The sequence below is a fragment of the Cyphomyrmex costatus genome, unplaced genomic scaffold, assembly GCF_001594065.2.
Source record: "Cyphomyrmex costatus isolate MS0001 unplaced genomic scaffold, Ccosl1.0 scaffold193, whole genome shotgun sequence".
NCBI classification, from domain to species: domain Eukaryota; kingdom Metazoa; phylum Arthropoda; class Insecta; order Hymenoptera; family Formicidae; genus Cyphomyrmex; species Cyphomyrmex costatus.
The window spans coordinates 2,658,639-2,677,587 of NW_017275965.1; the positions used below are offsets into that span (position 1 = coordinate 2,658,639).

Sequence of the window (18,949 nt, forward strand, 5' to 3'; positions counted from 1 at the left end):
CATATATACAGTAGCACTCAAACTTTTCAAATACCCGACCTTCGAACGTATGCAAATGATACGAATCGAATTTATACTGTGTGAGTTAAAATACTCAATTTTAGACGACTCCTATTTGGAATTATATCTATTAGGAAGAATGTAAAATAACCATATAATCAATTTTGTGATTTATTTAGAAGAGAATATAGTTTATATATAGGGAATATAAAAAAAAAGTCTATTATTCCATCCATTATTGTATACTTATGAATGCTTCCATACTATTTTAATAAGAGCAAGAGATATACATATATAAATAAGATTTTTACATTCACACGATTAGGATGACAATGGGATCGCGTAGCTTCGTATGTGATCAAACTCTTAATTGATCTGATCTTCGATTTGATTCCTCATCCTACATATAGATTTTTAATTTGTAATCTGCACGAAGTAAATCTCTGGCTTTCCAGAGAGGTTGGGCTAGTAACTCATTCCCGAAAATTTAAACAGATAGAGTTACTTTATTAATCAATTAATGCATTTCCTAGGGGACATTTATTGATTAATAAATATTTTTCGAAACCGCGCACAAAACTTAAAATTATTATAACGGAGAAAAAAACAATCATCCTTCATCCCTCCTGTTATTGGACACTAAGAATTAAAAAGCTAAAGGATTCCCAAACTAACGTAGTTTTTTTTGTGCCATTTAAATATTATGGAATATTAAAAATATATTTTTTTAGTTTATTGTAAAATAATTATATCTATAAAAGCGTGCCTTTTCGACTGAATGCAAAAGAACATGTATGGTAAACTTTTTCGATTATCATTTTATAACATTATTGATTATAAATTTTGAAAAATATTTAATATTGTATATTGTATATATATATTATATATGTATGTATTATACTCAGCAAAAATCAGAATGAGAAATGGAAAGATAAGAGAGATTACGTAAAGAAAAGTACGATTTATACATCGTTTTAGTACAATTTATGAAAACGATCGATTTTCGATGTATGTGCCACGCTAAAAATAAGTATAAAATTTTTATTTTGTATATAATTGTTACTGTTTTTGTTGACTTAACAATTTCTGTTTAAATAGTGTGTAGATTCTTTTTTGCTTTTATAAACATTTAACATGTTAATATTGTTAACTAAATGATGTTATTATTGTAAAAAAATTAATAGAATTTATTATATTAACAAGATTTATGTCTTTGTTAATGTGCCAATATAGACGTAATTATTTCAACTATTTGAAATAAGATAGATATAGTAAACGAAAAAGATATGTTCTCATTTTATATTATAATGCTGATATTACCTTACGGGAAGTATGGGCTGTACGGAATGAAATGGGATTTTTATACTAGTACTTTTGAGATTCTGAAATTAAAAAAATTTTCTAAAATATGAAGTTTATAGTTACGATTGTATATAGATATTCGTTATATATTACAATACTAATTTTATACAAACATCAATGCAGCTTATTAAATAGTAGCTAGTGTCTGTTAAATAATACATTAAGATTTTATTAAGAAATATATAGTTTATATGATTGTGCGTTTCCATATAAAGGATATAAAATAATAACACATTTTATAATGCAACAAAAAGTACATTAATTAATCATCGACTACCTAACAAGTGTTATTTTTGTCATGAAAAATCGAACTTGTAAATGGAAACGCTCACTTTTATAGTGTGATATCAATTATGAAGAGTTCAATATATACTATAATTATAAATAAGTATAAATATATGTTATTTGGTAATACAGTTTATTTTTCTGTTATAATTTAACAATTAAAAAATATGTTGACATATTTGAGAACGAAAATGTATATCCCAATTTATATTAATTTTGTTGTATATCTTATACAAGTGTTAAATTAACGAAATGGCTCAATAAATATTTCTTGATGCCAATGTTTTGTTTTTTAAATTAAAAATTAATCCATCTAAGAAAAAGTTTACAAATTGTGAAACATATGTTTCGAATTTATTATAAGAAATCGATCGTCTGTTCGTCAATGAGATTTTTCTATTAAAACATTATTGAATGTAAATGATTGCACGTTATGTTTGCTTTTTTTTCTTTTTCTTCATCTCTGCTTTCTGATGTCTTAGTTTTCTCTTCTCTTCTTGATGTTGTTCTCGTTCTTTCGTGCGCTGATATAATCTGCGCGCAACGATAACTGTGCGAAAACAAAATTATTACTAAATAATGATAATAATTTATTATTATTAATAAATAATAATCTTATAATATTATTATTAATTTATAAGATAAGAATTATTCAATTATCTAAGTTATAGTAAAAATGTCTGATAAAATAGTTATTACAAAAACATTCTCAATTGTTTGAAGATGAAATATAATACAACAGTGTAATAAAAGATAATAGATATATAATTTATATATAATTATGTAACTGTTTCGAAATTTGTCATTAACACTGTATATTTGTTATCTGTATATTTGTTATCACTGTAACTATTTATTGATTATATCTAATTATCTAAATATTAGAATGCAAATTTGCAATGAAAAGAAAGAAGTATATACCGAGCAGAAGTCCCACAATCAATACCGCGAAAATAAACAGAATGTAAGACTGGTACGATGTAAGCCACGTATGCAAAATTGTGTTCTTCGACTTTTGCAAATTCTTTGTTAATACGTCAAAGGCGCCCTTTTGAAACTCCTCTTTTTCCTCATCGCTCATTTGTTGATATCTTTCGACCACTTTCGCAAGTTTTTCTTGCACCTCGTCCGGTATCGTATTGTCATTTTCAAATGGATTCACTAACTGTTCTTCCATATGGAATACAAACGAGCACAAAAACTTAATTCAGAAATAAAAGCAGCAGAGGTCTTTACGAGTGCGGGGTAAAAGTTACACTGATTGGACACGGACAATCAAATTCAGCAATCGAGTGGACTCGATTAGATAAGGAACGTTCAAAATACACTGAGATATGTTAGCTTCTTCGACGAAACGACTTCGTAAACTTAATTCAATTATGCACACTTGGCGAAATGGAAGACTTATTATTGTCTCGTCAATTTACAAATGATAAACGATATTTTAATGTTTGTTGGCTCAATTGGCAAGATAGAAATCATCGGACTAATTGGTGTTATGCATTAACGATTCGTATAAAGACAGATCATCAAGGATATTCGATTATTTAATCGACTTAACTGTTATTCAATATTTACCGAATGTGTGGAAGTGCAAATACACAGGTCGACAGAAATTATACAATTTTTTTCCTTGATGACATTGATTACAAACTGAATAAATTTTTCGGTGTTACATTAATTTTATAATTAATAATGATAAACAATTATTTTAACTTAAATATTTAGTAAATATAGCCTATAAATTAATAGAATAAAGTAATTTAGAATGTACATTCTCTTATTAAAATAACTGTATAATAAATGTATAATTTTTCATTATTTACTCGTTAAGCAATACTAGCAAACGATGGACAAAATTTCAAATCGAGCGAGGGTTAGATATTAATTATAAACTCATTAAAATAATATCACAATTGTGTATATTTTCTGAAGACCTAGACTTGAGAAATTTATTTTATAAAAACATCTTATTACTGCTCGATTTGGACCGAATTTCTTTATAAAATAATTAATCTTTTTACGTGTTTGGGTATGTATTAATTGTATTTACTACATATTTAATAATATTACATGTACGGATATTCTATTAATTATTTTTTTTACCTGAAAATATTTTGATATTAAGAATGAGCTTCTAACTAAAAAAAATGGTACTATTAATTTTTCTCGTATACTAGAAATCAAAGTTAATGAAAATTTTGTAAGATGTTTATTATTGATATTATTGTAAGATATTTATAAAATCAAAAGATTGTGAATAAATACTTGTCTTCATTTTTGTATCATATATATTAACTTTATAGCAAGAAACTGATCAACAAAGATAAAACGTATCTACTGAAACGAAATCGAAAAATTAAATCAGATTAAATATATATATATATATATAAATACAAATAATAAAATAATATCAGATTATATATTTATGTATACAAATCTTTTATACTAAGTAGAGAGTGGGGAACATATATATTTAAATACCTTTAATTTAGCCAACAAATATCTGCGATAACTTATAATCAAAAGGAAAGAAAATAATTGCAGTACAACATATATTTAACATAAATTATTACATAGAAAATTTATGTGAACACACTGGTTAATGTATAATCATAAATAATTGTAACATTTCAGAAAATTTAAATTTTTAGACATATAGATCTTGAAAAATATAAATTTGCAATTAAGCACATTTACAAAATATATACACAGTAGTATATAAACAACTACAAATGTCATATGTGTGTGTATACGAATTTTCAATATTAAAGTCGTACAACTAATGATCTAATTGTTTAGTTTCCTTAGAATATACTATCCGAGGAAGATGTATTATATTTAGATATATCAATATCTAAGGGAGACGTTTTATGATTTTGTTTGACATCTTTTCTTTGACAAAATTCACGAAAAGATATTCGTTTACCATCTTGACCACCATTTTCAAACTCAGTGTCTATTTCATCATATATATCATATATATCATATTTTTGTTTTAATGTAGATTGGACGGCTCTATTAGTTTTTGTTTTTTGGTGGGGTTTTTTAATTTTCTTCTTCTGGTTTCTCATATTCCTTTTGCTAGTCTTTGTCTTGAGTTTGTCATTTTTAAATTCTTCTTGAGAAGAGCTGTCCTGTAAGTTTTCCATTTTTTATCATTTTTATTTCGATATTGAGAAACAGTAAACACATACCATTACTGGAAGAATTGGAGTATTTTTTGTCTTCTTAGGAAGTCTTGGTCTAAAACTCATAAGTTTGATTGGTGACAGCTCGAAAGATAATGTTAAATGCGGAGTAGTTTTTCTAGAATATGTTTTGATAGGCCAATCCCGACGAAATGTTATCGTCGGAGATTGTAAATCAGAAAAGCTAACATTTTTAGATGTTTGTTTAGATTTTATTTCTGGTTTCTGTAACGACACGTGTGCCTTTTTATTGCCTTCATAATCTAAAACAGCAATTTTTTATAATCATATACATATACAATATAATTAATAATTATATACATTTTAAGAGCAGAAAGCACATTATATAAAAAGAATTTAATTGCAAAAATATTTTGGAAATATTAATTAATAACAAGGTAGACCATTTTAATTGAAAATATTAATTAATATAAAAGATAGGCCATTTTAATATCCTTATTTTAATGTTCAGAAATAACGGCTCCCCATGGCAGACATGCAGATAAAGATATGCGTAATAATAAATTACATATAATAAAAGAAATAAATTGACCAACTATATGATTAGAATAAAGATAATAATAAGATAAATATTATTATATATATATTAAGTAAAAATTAATTTAGAACTTTTTGTTAAAAGAATTATTAAATAGTTATTAATAATATACCGAATAGTGTTTCATCTTCAATTGTCTCATCTAGATTTCGTATTTTCGATGGTAACCAATTCATCGGAAATAGTTCATTTTGCAGTATGATGTCATTCTTTTTTGAAACTAAACATGATCTTCTTCTAAAGGATCCTATAATCGGTGATTCCAACAGAATTTCTTCATATGTTTTCGGTGTATCTCGAATTTTTTCCGGTGTACACGGATCTTCAAATAGTTTCATGCGCTCGTCGTCCTTTGAGGTGGATAAAGAACGAATTGATAATTCATTAACTGATTTTTCCGATTCGGTTTCCCATTCACTATCCTTGTCTTTTGTTTGAGTTACAATTAGCTTCTTTTTGACGGACTCTTTTTTGTTCTTTAAATTTTTCTTTCGCTCCTCTGTTATATAAAGAATACATTAGTTTTTATATTATGTATTTTTTATTTATTTAATGTTCAAGAATTTGAAAATTAAAAAATTTCTGTAGAAAATTCTAGGTATATTTTTTCCTAATTTTAATTGATATAAACAAACCATTTAAAGATTGGTTGATTAATTCTGTTCGTTTAGCTTCACATTTGCTGTCAGAGTTTTTCACTATCCGTTTTATGTCTGATCTCTTTTTTTTCTTCAAGTGTCTTTCGTGCTTGTTTGCCAAATCTAAAAATTTATTTAATTATTAATATATATTTTTTTTACAATGTATAACATATTTATTTCAATTTTTTAAAAATTGGAGATATTGGTCTAAAAACTTTTATTTTTTTAAATTTTAATTAACATAAACTATATTTTTAATTGCATAATTTGTTAATTATAATAGTATTATTAAAAAAGAAATTTTTAACTTATTGTAAACTTTAACGACTTAATTTCTATCGAAAAATATTTTATCTATAATAGGAAAAGTTACAAAAGTATAATTATATGTACGTAAGTATCAGGACGTAAGTATGTACGTAAGTATCTATAATAGGAAAAGTTACAAAAGTATAATTATATGTACGTAAGTATAGTGTCTCCCGGCCATGTTCAAAAACTGATTATAATATAGTTTTCCTCACCTCTTAGCTGAAACCGTACATTTCTTGTAATTTTACCTCCACTTGAAGAAGAACCTGTATCAATCTCAGATAAAGATATATTGCCATGCTTTATTATAGATTTAGTTGGTGTACTTGAAAATACATTGGCTATAGTAACACGTTTATTTTTATTTTTATCATATGTGTGAATTATTTGTGACATGTTACTGCAGATCACTAAACGCACAATTAATATGTTGAAACACTTGAAATACTTTCGCAATTAATACTTTTGACTTTGACATCTGTGTTTAGCTCGACGATCCATTCAACATTGAAGTGTATATACACATATATATAACAAGTTGATGGATAGTTTCTCTCAAGGTTTGTATATAAACAAAACCGTGCCCGCAGTCTCCTTCGCCATATTATGAAATAAACATATCGTGATTAAACTGTTATTAAGAAATTATTATTTGACAATCTAATATTTAGATATATCATTTGGAAAGGGGATGAAAATGAAAACACTTTTGATAAGTTTCTTTTTCGAAAATATTTTATCAGAAATTTCTTTTAAAGTATTCATTTATTAATTATACATACAAAAATTTTATAAAAAATATTAATATATTTGCTAGAATTATATGTTATGTGAAATATTGTTTCTACATTTTTTATTCTGAATCACACATTATTCTTCTATAAAATTGTTGATTAGACATGCATTACACATTTTCAGCACTGGCAGTAAATATCGAATGTATATAGTTTTACATTTGAAACGCTTCGAGTACAAATCGAATAATGAATAATCGATTTATCGACTATTCGAATTTGAACCATATTCGATTCGATTCTAAGAATTACGTTCGAATATCGAGTATTCGAGAATATCTCGCATTCTCGCACTCGCAAAACTCGTAGAATTGTTTACAATAGCAATTTCGGGCTTGCCAATTGTGATTAATTTGAGGTTATGTGTTCATTGCCGGTATAAAGGTTATACGTAATAGTGGCATGTCACAGGATGGACGATGAACAAGCTATTATCTATTCCGATCAAGGAAGTTAGTCGGGAGATTTATGGTGGTGCGGTGCGACCATCCGAGATCTGTAAGGCTTCTATTAAGCTGACTTCAATCGTCAAGCCTTTAAACCCTTATATCAACGTGACGAGCGATGTTGCGGGAGAGCAAGCAAACGCCGCCGATGAAAGGCAACAAAGAAATTCGTTACTGGGACAACTCGACGGCATTCCCATTGCCATTAAGGACAACTATTGTGTCAAGGGTAAACCTACGACCTGTGCTTCTCGGATGTTGGCAAACTTCTCTCCGAGCTACAACGCTACCGTCTACGAGAAACTCAGGACGCAGGGAGCTGTCTTGATCGGCAAAACTAATCTCGATGAGTTTGCTATGGGCTCCGGCACTGTAGACTCGCTTTATGGACCAACAAAGAATTTATGGGGCTCAGAAGTGTTGTCTCAATTTTATTCGTGTGGGCCTGACAATTCGCGGGCCACTACAAGGAAACCCCATGAAAAGGATGCATGGCGCATAGCAGGTACATTCCAAAAAATTGTTAGCTATTATTTGTGTATTTTTGTCATTTATCTAATTACTTTGAGGAATATATTATTCAATATACTTCAATTGATTGTAACATAACATTAATATTATCATTTCACACTTAATAATGTGTAAATATATGTAACAGTTACATTGTGGAGTGTAAAATTATAACGTTGATGTTACATTATTGTTAGTTTGTGTTTACTAAGTAGTAATAATTTTTTGAGATAATAAATGCATCTTAGGTGGCAGTAGTGGAGGTTCGGCAGTCGCAGTAGCTACAGGTACCTGTTATGCAGCCTTGGGCTCTGACACTGGTGGTTCTACTCGCAATCCTGCGTCCTATTGCGGTCTAATCGGCTTGAAACCAACTTACGGTTTGGTGTCACGTTATGGTCTTATTCCTCTGCTAAATTCGATGGATGTACCTGGTATTCTCGCGAGAACAGTAGACGATACTGTATTAATTTTAAATGCCATAGCTGGTCCCGACCAAGCAGACCCTACTACTGTACAAAAAAAATATGTTCCAATTAACTTATCCAAAACGATAGATATTAGTAATCTTAGGATTGGGATACCAAAGGAGTATGGGGTACAAGGCATAAGCGAAGAAACTGCAGAATGTTGGGAAAAGGTGTCTTGTCTTTTAAAAGAAGCGGGAGCCAGTGTCGTCCCAGTGTCGTTACCTCACACTGATTACTCTATAGTATGTTATTCTGTTTTAAATCGATGCGACGTAGCTAGCAACTTGGCTTGTTACGACGGTATAGAATACGGTCACAGAGCCGATGAATGGAGTTCAGCTCACGAACTGTACAAGAGAACCAGATCGGAAGGCTTCAATAACGTGGTTAAAGGTCGTATACTAGTCGGGAATTATTTTCTTTTGGCGGAAAACTACGAGAAATATTACGTTAAAGCGATGAAAATGCGCAGATTAATCGCGCAGGACTTTGATGTTTTGTGGAATAGTAATGTAGATCTCCTGCTGACTCCGACTACGTTGACCGAAGCTCCTAGTTATGACGAATTTGTACAGCTGGACAATCAGACACAGTGCTTAATTCAGGATCACTGTACGCAACCCGCGAACATGGCTGGTTTGCCCGCGATCAATATACCAATCAAACTCTCTCGCAATGGGTTACCTTTGTCCTTGCAATTAATGGCACCGCTTTTTCACGAACAGAGGCTGCTTACCGTGGCAAAGTGGATCGAACAGATGGTGCAATTTCCGAGACTCGAATTGAAGAATTCATGTTTGCTTGAATAAAACCACTTTTTACAAACATTGGTACATTTTCTTTGTTTTATTAATTTTGCATTCTTTCAAATTTGCAACATTATTCATATATGTCACGTTAGATTGATCTGTTACGATTTCATACGTACTGCCAGCTTATACAATCGGATTTCATGTATGCACCCTTGGGTATTACGTATACAATTAGAACGAAAATTAGTATATAGATTTCCTTGCGTAGCGCAACGGCGCGGCGCGTAGCGTAGCCCTGAGGCCATGCAATGCAAACAAGTTACACTGAGTTACACCCCCGTATACCATCGAGCGTATCTGAAATTCTATTCGTCGAGTAATAGCGTTTGCTTTTGCAACCAAACGACCCTCGTCGCGTTTTGCCGCGCTGCGCCCTAATATTCATTATACACAAAGATGAAATTGTGGTCCTCTTCACCGTAAGACCAATTCTTCGAAAAAAAGGTGAAGGAAAAACTTTTCGAAGTAAATACATGTAATTGAAAAAGTAATTTTTCATTAAGTTTTTATTTTTGAAGACAATGCAGCTCTTTTAATGTCCAATTTTTGCACTTCGTATTTACTTTCCATCTCGGTCTCGGTTTTCTGATATCATATATTCTTATTTTCATTGCGAGTTGCCGAGGCTTGCATGATGAAACTCTGACATTTCGAAATTAATTATCTCCCAGGGACCTGAGGGCGATTTGAGCAGGAAACAAACAACTGATAATATGCGCGTGCAAATTCACGTAATTGACGTCTTCGATAATTAGATTGTAACATTTCAGTATAATCTATTGGTTTATATTAAATTAAAAAATAAAACAATTTCTAATATATATAAATCACTCAATTACGTTTTATTGTTACGAAACTTAATAATATATAAAAAGCTGCACAATTATAAAAAAAAATTGTAGATTGACATAAATTCAGAATTAAATATTATATAATTTATATGAGAATAAATACTATGAAGGGGGGGGGGGGAGTTTTATTGTTACGAAACTTAATAATATATAAAAAGCTGCACAATTATAAAAAAAAATTGTAGATTGACATAAATTCAGAATTAAATATTATATAATTTATATGAGAAAAAATACTATGAAGGGGGGGGGGGATAAGTAAATTACTAGTCAACTTACATTTTTTTTAACAAACGTAGATGACGTTTGAAATAGCAAGGGCAAGGTTCATTTCGAGACAAGTATATTTTCCTATCTCGAAATGAACCTTTGCCTTCCTTATTTCAAACGTCATCTACTTATATTATTCGTTGAAAAGTTAAAGAAACGAGAAGACATTCAACATTTCTGCACTGAATACTAAATGGTATTCATACGTATCTTTTTTTTTCTTTTTACAATTCTGCGCGATATCGGTCTCCGAGTTTTAAGGAAATAGTTCAAAAGAACAGAAATAATGTATTCTGTCCGTATATATTATTTCGTTCTCTGGTAATAGCGGTGCAAGTGATGTCGGATCGTGCATATATTCGGACGTTCCTATTCAGACGCGTGCTGTCTAATTTTGTATTCTCTTTTCTTGCTATATTACGTAATTCCGGTTCTTATCGGTGCATAAAACTAGGTTGGCTACAAAACCACGAGAAATGAGACGATTATGCATTTCGTCAAAGAGAAACCGAATCCTAAGTCTTCGTTGCTCATTGCAGCATCTCGCTATCATATCATTATCATATTGTATTAAATGTAAAAAGTTTTTAAATCATTCTCTGAATGTTGAAATATATAACTTTATGATGAAAATTTCTATTATATTATTTTTTGAACTGTTAAATTGTTTCCCAATCCATCCATTTTCCTGTGGATAAAATTAACACGAATACGTTATAAACGGCTAATGCTCGAATATGATGAACTGGATTACATCATGTACAAAGCTGTGTAATTAATGACAGAGGAAATAATATATCTAAGTACCGTGCCCAAGTAAAGCCACGCTCGTATTACACACTTTAATCCAGACTCATAAAGCTTTGCGGGAACCATCGGTGAGAGCCATACTTTAGAACATCAAACGCGCTCTCGGCAATCATTCTCCTTTGAGTATAAAAATGAAGGCTTTGTGATTGATGCACACACACACACACACACACAACCCTCGACTCCAGCCTGATTCCTTCGCATGTTGTTTCACTACCTCGATTAGAGCTCGTCGTAAATCCTTGACTAATATTCTCTGTCCAAAAACGCGATTCTCGGCTGTTCTACGCGTTCATTAATCTTGTTTGTGCAGTTTTATATTGGTGCAGCAACAATAACGGTGAAAGGAGAAGGAAATAATTACGCATGAGAGAGTTATTAAAACTTTTTTTTATCTTTTCCTGCCCTTCTTTTTTCGTGCAATTATCCTGCGTGATACATTTTTATGACTCGACTAGTATTACGAAGAAAGTTGGAGCTGCTTCTGAAACAAAATTTACGTTAATGAAATAATTTTTATATAAAGAAAAAGTAATTTATTATGTCAGAATTATTCGTAATTTAACGTAAAAATCGTAAATATAATTGAATTTTAAAAAATCAGGCAGAGTTGAATAAGACGAAGGGCTCATAATTAAAATTTCACAATTTCAAATGTGATTATTATCGATTATTAGCGAATCGTCATGTTGTTCCGCAGTCAATTAACATCTGCTTGTTCAAGTGCAAATGATATACAATGCGCGGCTAATGGAACTTGAATTTCGAGAACACGCGCGCGATCTTCCGATTTATGACTAATCGAAATCGAATCCTACTTTCATATAGTTAGTAGTGGAACATACATTTAAAGACATTCTTTCATGCTCTTACAGAAAGTTTATGCTGGAAGGTAGTGATTAATTACTTATTTTGAGTATTAAGAGCATTGTTGTTTAGTATTTTTAATCGTCTCTCTGCAATCTGAATAATTTTTAGCGTAAGTAAAAGTTTACTTTTTTTCTTTAAAATTATAAAAGAGGATGGAATCTAAGAACCTCTTTTAAGATATCTTTTTCATAAACTATTACAATGTAATAATGATGTTAAAAAATAGCTTTGGTTTTCTTCTACATTTTTTAAAAGTCTTGAATAATAAAAAAATTGTTTTAATAGAGAGGAGTAAAAATACGTTGCAGACGGAAAATTAATACTCTAAATAAGTAATTAATCACTATCTGTCTGTATTAAATTGGATTTTGTAAGAATATTAGATCTTTATACGATAAAAGCCATCACGTAATCTTTGGGAAACACTGAAATATTTTCCAAAAATTATGGAAGTTGTAACAAGAAAATTTTTATCAATACTAATTAGTAAAATCCTCTCTCACATTACCTATTCTGCAGTTAAAGTCAAACTAATGTTTAACGATAAGTTTTAGAATCTCAATTGCAATGTTCTGACAAATGTTCTAGTCATTTTCGTGAAATGTCAAAAACAAACCTTTTTAGAATATCTGAAGAGTTACGGTTGCATCTAATGAGCTTTCAAGAGAACAGGATACATGGGTGATATCAAGTTCGATCGTATCTTATGGTCCTTTGATAATCCTTTGGATGACTGCATTTGCAGTCATTATATATTGATAATAAACCTCAATTGTATAGCTCCTGCGAAGCAGATAAGAGACAGGGAGATAAACGGATTGAACAAGCCAAATTGACTTCTACCTCGAGCAATTTATTTTCTAAATTTAAGGAGATATTACAATCTCTCTTTCTTTTAAAGGAGCGTTACATGGAAACTTTATGTGTAAGCGTATTTGTTTTTATACAATTAAAAATCTCATATATTTTTGTGAATTTAATTTAGAAACCAATTTTAAAGTAAACATGATATTGCATATCAATTACAATATTTAGAAATCAAATTTAGTTTAAATTTGATAGACACTTTAATAAACTCATATTATCCAAATAAAAGATATAATCACTTTTTAAAATTAGTGTTTGCATATAATTATATATATATTTCATTAATTACATTTCTACGATCACTTTTTCTCTCTCTTAATTGAATTCTACAGAAGTTTTCCCCAGGAGAACAAATCTCTACAATTGCATTTTTGAGAAACCCTTAGGAATACATCGCGATAGTTATAGGAACGAGGAAGCGGTAGAAAGAGATGATTATAGCTGCAGCTTGCGGAAAGTTTTTAGGCAAACAAGTGTCGCCGGGGTGATCTTATACACGGTATCCTCGTCGCATTGTGCAAGCTCGCTCTCACCTTCGCGGCACAGAAACGTCAAGGATCTGCCATCTCGGATGACAGAACGGTATAACTTAGAATGAAATGGAAGGAAAAAGGCAAGCGGCTGGTTACGTACGCGAGAGGGTGGCCGTCTCTGGGAAAACAGGGTTGGGCACAGGGTGGTGAGGACGCATGCGTCAGACCCGGCCGTCGGGGGCTGTCGTGTCGCTCTCTGTCGTCGGTTACGCCAGTCGTCGTGACGACTTCGAGCCGTCGTCGTCAATAACGTCGTGTTTTCAAATCGTCGCCGCGCGCCCACGCATCCTCATCGAATTTTCTCTTTCTCTCTCTCTCTCTCTCTCTCTCTCTCTTTCTCTCTCTCCCTCTCTTTCTACTCTTTTTTTCTCTCTCGATTTTCCTCTTCTTTTTCTCTCTCTCTCCCTTTTTCTCTCTTTCTCTCGTATTTAATTTCTTCCCGTCATACTGTCCGCCGTAATTCGCTCACTCGTTCACTTGCTGCGCGCGCGCCAGTCGAGAATGTCGCGGCGCTTGCACCGCACTTCAAATCGCTGGCAAGTTCGCGCCGCGGGTGTCGTCCGCCGCGAACGTCATCGCGGATGAGCATTTCCGTGTGTGTGCCCGGCAATGGTCGATGGGGGATCGTACGCGGGTGATCTTGCGCGACTCGCGCGGTGGTGCGACGGAGTGACCTACGCCGGACCGTATATATAAATCGCGTCCTTCGCGACCGCCGAAATCGGTCGGCGCAGACTTGGACAGGTGCGCGAGTGACCGCGGCACCCCTCCTCCTCCCGCCGTTTATCACCGTCGGTTGCGCGCAACCACCCCCGCAGAGGTGCTTCGTGATTGCACTCCGCGTCGCGACAAGTGGATGGACCTTGGATCGCCCGATACCGCAAGTGAGTGTAATAGATACATAAGTGTAGCTAAAAAGAGAGCGAAAAATGGATTAATATATTTTAAGTAATTTAAGAACTAAAGGCGCATTTTTCAAGTACTAGAGGAAAAGTCTTTTGTTGCATTAATTAGAATTTAGATAAATTCAACCAGGGAGTGACAATTATTAGACATTTATAGTAAAATCTATCAAACATTTGAATTGAGCTTGCCAAAAATTCAATTGCGACAGTTAGATTTCTGATTCATGATCACAATTTGTTTCGTTTGTGTTTTTTTATTCGTACAACGGAACTAGAATTCTTTTCAGTGAGAGTTTTCCTCTCTGAGCAAAACGGATTATGATGTTATCAAAGTGACATTAAAATAAATCGTAGCTAATTAATGAGTAACTTTTAACGATTATTTTGGAGTTATTTTGATGTCATGATGAGTTTTTGTACTGTTTGCACGGAAAGAAGTATTTTACTAAAATATTTTAAAATTGAGTTAAATATAGTACAGATCTGAAAATTAATTTTGTTGGACCATTAAAATAATTATATTTATATACTATAGAATGCTCTAATTGGTTAGGTTTCTTAATTGCACTAGTAGATTGTTAAAATTTTTTGCAGCATTGCTCATGAAATTATTTTAATAGTCCAGTCAAATTGATCAATTTTAGATCTGTATGTCCAACTAAATTTTTATATCAACAAAATTGTTCTTTCCATGTGGGTCTGATGAACAAAAACATCGTGCATTAAAAGTAAAAAACAGAGGCCTATAAACGAGCTAATTAAAATGTATATTTAATAATAATCTTTAATTACATACCGATAAATGGGATGTGCTTTGCCTTTTACTTTTTTACTTTTATAATGAATATGCAGTTTGCAATAATAGAGTGAAATTATATGTGTTTATCGGACAAGATTGCGGTATCTGTCTCAAAGGAACATGATTAACATGAAGTACTTCCGTTAAATTTTATGAAATTAAGGAGCTGACGAAACAGGATCATGCAGGAACTCTGCTCGGAATTTCCAGAGTTGAATATTATGCACTGTTTCTTGTGAAGGAAATGAAAGACCGAAAGATTATATATTGGACGTATTGCGCCGAATCGATATCGTATTTCCGTAACATATGGTATGCAGTGGAAATGGAATAGTTTAAAATACAAATCTGTTATCCAGATAAATCGTAGTCAGATAGATTGCTGTCGTATGAATACGCCAAGTTTTTCAATGAACGAGAAACTTTTTCGAAAGTGTACGACAAGTAAGGATATTTTTCTCCGCAGGGAATTTTTCTTTCAGACCGATATTTCCTCAACTCGTTCGTACGGTCAAATAGGTTATTTTGAGTAATTTCAAGACGCGATTCCGCAATATTATAGGTTGTAGAGATAGCAATACATATATAGGATGTTTTACACTGACAATAAGAGAAGAAAGTGTGATTGCAATATTATCATAATTTAACTATAACTTAGAGTCATTTCTCATATAAATGGAATTTGAATTATTAATATATAAAATTAAGATGTTCTTCAAGTGTATTCGTTGAGTTATCGTTGTACAATTAATATGATTTATAATTATATAATTTTTAATGAAACAATAAACATATTTATTATTACTAATAAAAATGATTATAAAAATAGAGCTTTTACGGTATAAACAACCACTACAATTATTATTTTATCTTACAATTATAATCATAAATATCAAACATTTTCCTCGTAATCGTTATATGTACAACATTCACTAAATAACACTTGATTATTTATAACAAATTCTCTATTCTGATAATGGCTAATAAAACTAATACAATATGTAATTATTACAAACAAAATATGTGACGTAAAATATTATAATTATAACTTTTATTATCGCAATTACATAATAGAATTTTACATTAATAAGATCATTTAATTATAATAATTGTATTTACGTTGGACATATAGTTGGGGACATGTTGCAAACGTTAAAACGCCATAAGCTGTGATATAAAAGGAATCATCTGCATAAACTCGACCGGACAGTGACTCGTTGCAATGCGATATCGTCGGCAGTTTAACACCGTTGTACTTTAGTTGTTGCAGTTCTCGCGGCTACAACGTCATTTCCTTTTTCCGCCTAACATTGGGTCGTCTACGTTACTCCATTAGACAAGTAAACAGGATTGTGTGGATAACGGACTTCACAGTACTTTTCACGGTGTTGTACTGAAAACACGCACGCGGAGAACATCGCGCCTTTCGTTCTTGCGCGCGACGTAAAAGGAAATATATATTGCTGCAACGTCTGTCTGCTCTGCCAGTTTGCATCTTTGTCGATACATCGCGTGACGTGAAACCGTCGACGTCTCCTCCATTTATTCAGATCCGCACATTGAAAAATATACTGAATAAACGGAATAAGTGTAGACAATGTGAGAAGATGAAACAATAGGAAAACCTTGGCCATATTTAATTTTCAACGAGACCTCGTCTTTTATCCTCTCTATTTTCCTTTCCTCTCCTCATTTTATTTCCGTTTTTCATCGTGTAGAGCCTTTATGTCGCACCCTCTATATTTGATGCTTTAGTATCGGATTACCATTCTATGCTAGTTCGTTTACAAGGTACATCCAGGGAAAACATGTAGCTTATTAGGGAAGAGCTACCGCACGTTCGGTTCATTGATCATCTAGTCGATCCTTACTGTTCTCTTTAGGCGAATTATGCTAATTAGTTTGCTCTGTGGCGAGTCGTCGCGTCGTAAAATACGCTCCTCGCGCTAGGAATTACTTTAAGTTTCTCTCGTTTCTCTTTATCTCTCGTTTATCTTTTCCTGCAATATTTTTCGTCCTATTTTGGAAGAATACTGATCGGTTCACGCAATACGCAAAGATATAAAATTTTGAGAGAAAGTTGAAATGTTCGCGACTTTAATATCTTTAGCCGTACTCGAGACTGTCTCACGATTTATCATATTTTTATCTATCTTTGTTAAAATTACCGCAAATTTTTTATTCAATTAAATGACAGCGTATCGAATGCAAATAATTAGTACATTACATTGATAATTAAAGTAAACAGAACGACATGTCACAATAACGTCAAAATGACATTAAAATAGATTGTGATTGATCGAGAAATAACTTTTAATGATTTAAAGTCAACGACTCTTCATTCTGCTTGGAAGCTCTTACCGTTAGATTCATTAATAGATTAATAGATTGTATTATATGGAATTGCAATACTCGAGATTGAAAGTATTCTGAAAATATTCTGTTCTATGGTAATCAATATTCATATTTCTTTGTGCATTTATACCATTTGAAAGTTCCGTGTATTATATCTATACGGAATAAATACATTTGTTATATTGGATGCTTCAAGTCTGATACGTGCACATCCATGACGCAGTTCCGCACGATAAGAAAATTCATTACGCTTCGGAAAATTCCGCGTTACGCGAATAACATTATACAGAAAAAGGATGGCGGCAAGTTCATGATAACGAAGCGTCGAAGACCGGTTAGAGGGCTAATTTTATTATCGAGAACAGCCAGTAAATTATGTTCTTATTCCATATTACGATTAACTCCTTCCTTTCGTTAATTCAGTCGATCGCCGTTTAAAGCGTGTTACTGACTTTTTTCTCCATCATTTCATGCTCATTTAGCATCGTAATTGATACAGCTTTCTCGATCATTATAGTGTGTTAAGATACTTTATTGAAAACCTTAAATAAAATGGTGATGAGATGAAGAATGACAGATCTTTTTTATTACTTAAATTTTTTATTTAATTTATTTAAAATACACAGAAAAAAGAGAACGGTTTTGCTGAAGCATTTTTAAATTTAGCTAAGTACAAATCTGAAAATAATTTTATTGGATTATTAAAATAATTATATATAGGAGACGTTTGAATAGGGACTGCTAGAATGTCAAAATTTTTTTACAGTATTGCTCATTGTGCTTCAGATTTCTGTGTAACTGCTTAACAAAATTATTTTTAGATTTGTGTCTACTTAATCTTTAGATGCATCAGCAAATCGTTCCCCCGTATACACAACATAATATTTAATAAAAGGCAATGTATATAAATGTAAAATATATTGGAGCTAAAATATACCCAAAGAATTTTAACTTTAATTTCTACAATAAACAACGTGGAGAGAAAGAGAGAGAGAGAGAGAGAGAGAGAGAGAGAGAGAGAGAGAGAGAGAGAGAGATATCTCAAAATTGGCTACTTCAATTTTCAGATGGTTCGAACAATTAGACTTCTCAGCCGCGAAATTGAAATTTGACTAGGTTTAATTCGCGGTGAACGAAGGAAGGTATTTTATCGATAGCAGTGGAAGGACATCACGGGAATTTAAGTGAATAATTCGCGAGATTAGAGTTGGAAAAAGAAGGTGCGTTAAATATGAAGATAATTGTTCACGTTTCAGAACATTTGTATCGCGCATAGTAGAGCACCGTTGAAAGCTTTTCCACAAAGA

The 18,949-nt window shown here is 31.8% G+C and overlaps 4 protein-coding genes and 1 long non-coding RNA gene across 8 annotated transcripts in view; 2 read left to right on the plus strand and 3 right to left on the minus strand.

Moving 5' to 3' along the window:
* Window positions 1–2,014: 2,014 nt before the first annotated feature.
* LOC108772877 (uncharacterized) lies at window positions 2,015–3,024 on the minus strand. Its single transcript, XM_018538522.1, has 2 exons — window positions 2,569–3,024; window positions 2,015–2,197 (listed from the first exon to the last, which is right to left on the minus strand). The coding sequence occupies exons 1-2, from the start codon at window positions 2,822–2,824 to the stop codon at window positions 2,079–2,081; spliced, it is 375 nt and encodes a 124-aa protein (XP_018394024.1). The 5' UTR covers window positions 2,825–3,024; the 3' UTR covers window positions 2,015–2,078.
* A 1,405-nt stretch (window positions 3,025–4,429) lies between these two features.
* Window positions 4,430–6,746, minus strand: LOC108772635 (uncharacterized). Its single transcript, XM_018538207.1, has 6 exons — window positions 6,563–6,746; window positions 6,033–6,158; window positions 5,510–5,896; window positions 4,845–5,101; window positions 4,577–4,784; window positions 4,430–4,464 (listed from the first exon to the last, which is right to left on the minus strand). Exons 1-6 carry the CDS (start codon window positions 6,744–6,746, stop codon window positions 4,430–4,432), a joined length of 1,197 nt encoding a protein of 398 aa, XP_018393709.1.
* A 784-nt stretch (window positions 6,747–7,530) lies between these two features.
* Window positions 7,531–9,772, plus strand: GatA (glutamyl-tRNA(Gln) amidotransferase subunit A, mitochondrial). Of its 2 annotated transcripts, XM_018538450.1 has the most exons (3): window positions 7,531–8,009; window positions 8,061–8,095; window positions 8,349–9,772. In XM_018538450.1, the coding sequence occupies exons 1-3, from the start codon at window positions 7,564–7,566 to the stop codon at window positions 9,377–9,379; spliced, it is 1,512 nt and encodes a 503-aa protein (XP_018393952.1). In that variant the 5' UTR covers window positions 7,531–7,563; the 3' UTR covers window positions 9,380–9,772. The 2 variants fall into 2 exon arrangements, with proteins under 2 accessions (XP_018393952.1, XP_018393951.1); XM_018538449.1 differs by having other exon boundaries at window positions 7,531–8,095.
* Window positions 9,773–11,722: 1,950 nt separating this feature from the next.
* Window positions 11,723–13,694, minus strand: LOC108772900 (uncharacterized). Its single transcript, XR_001940675.1, has 3 exons — window positions 13,584–13,694; window positions 12,800–12,966; window positions 11,723–11,797 (listed from the first exon to the last, which is right to left on the minus strand). It is a non-coding gene; the product is annotated as an uncharacterized LOC108772900 (long non-coding RNA).
* A 263-nt stretch (window positions 13,695–13,957) lies between these two features.
* Window positions 13,958–18,949, plus strand: part of Liprin-gamma (liprin protein kazrin) — a 134,884-nt gene continuing 129,892 nt past the window's right edge. For all 3 annotated transcript variants that reach the window (XM_018538547.1, XM_018538549.1, XM_018538548.1), the window contains exon 1: window positions 13,958–14,467. The gene's annotated coding sequence lies outside the window, so the exon portion shown is untranslated. The remainder of the gene's footprint in view (window positions 14,468–18,949) is intronic.

Excerpts from the sequence above, each read along its gene's own strand:
- LOC108772877 (XM_018538522.1), bottom strand. The coding sequence starts at position 2,824 with ATGGAAGAACAGTTAGTGAATCCATTTGAAAATGACAATACGATACCG. Across the intron at positions 2,198-2,568 it reads GATTGTGGGACTTCTGCTCG|TTATCGTTGCGCGCAGATTA; the intron begins GTATATACTTCT and ends GTTTTCGCACAG.
- LOC108772635 (XM_018538207.1), bottom strand. The coding sequence starts at position 6,746 with ATGTCACAAATAATTCACACATATGATAAAAATAAAAATAAACGTGTT. Across the intron at positions 5,897-6,032 it reads AATCAACCAATCTTTAAATG|AGGAGCGAAAGAAAAATTTA; the intron begins GTTTGTTTATAT and ends TTTATATAACAG. Across the intron at positions 5,102-5,509 it reads TGAAGATGAAACACTATTCG|ATTATGAAGGCAATAAAAAG; the intron begins GTATATTATTAA and ends TTGCTGTTTTAG.
- GatA (XM_018538449.1), top strand. The coding sequence starts at position 7,564 with ATGAACAAGCTATTATCTATTCCGATCAAGGAAGTTAGTCGGGAGATT. Across the intron at positions 8,096-8,348 it reads GGATGCATGGCGCATAGCAG|GTGGCAGTAGTGGAGGTTCG; the intron begins GTACATTCCAAA and ends AATGCATCTTAG.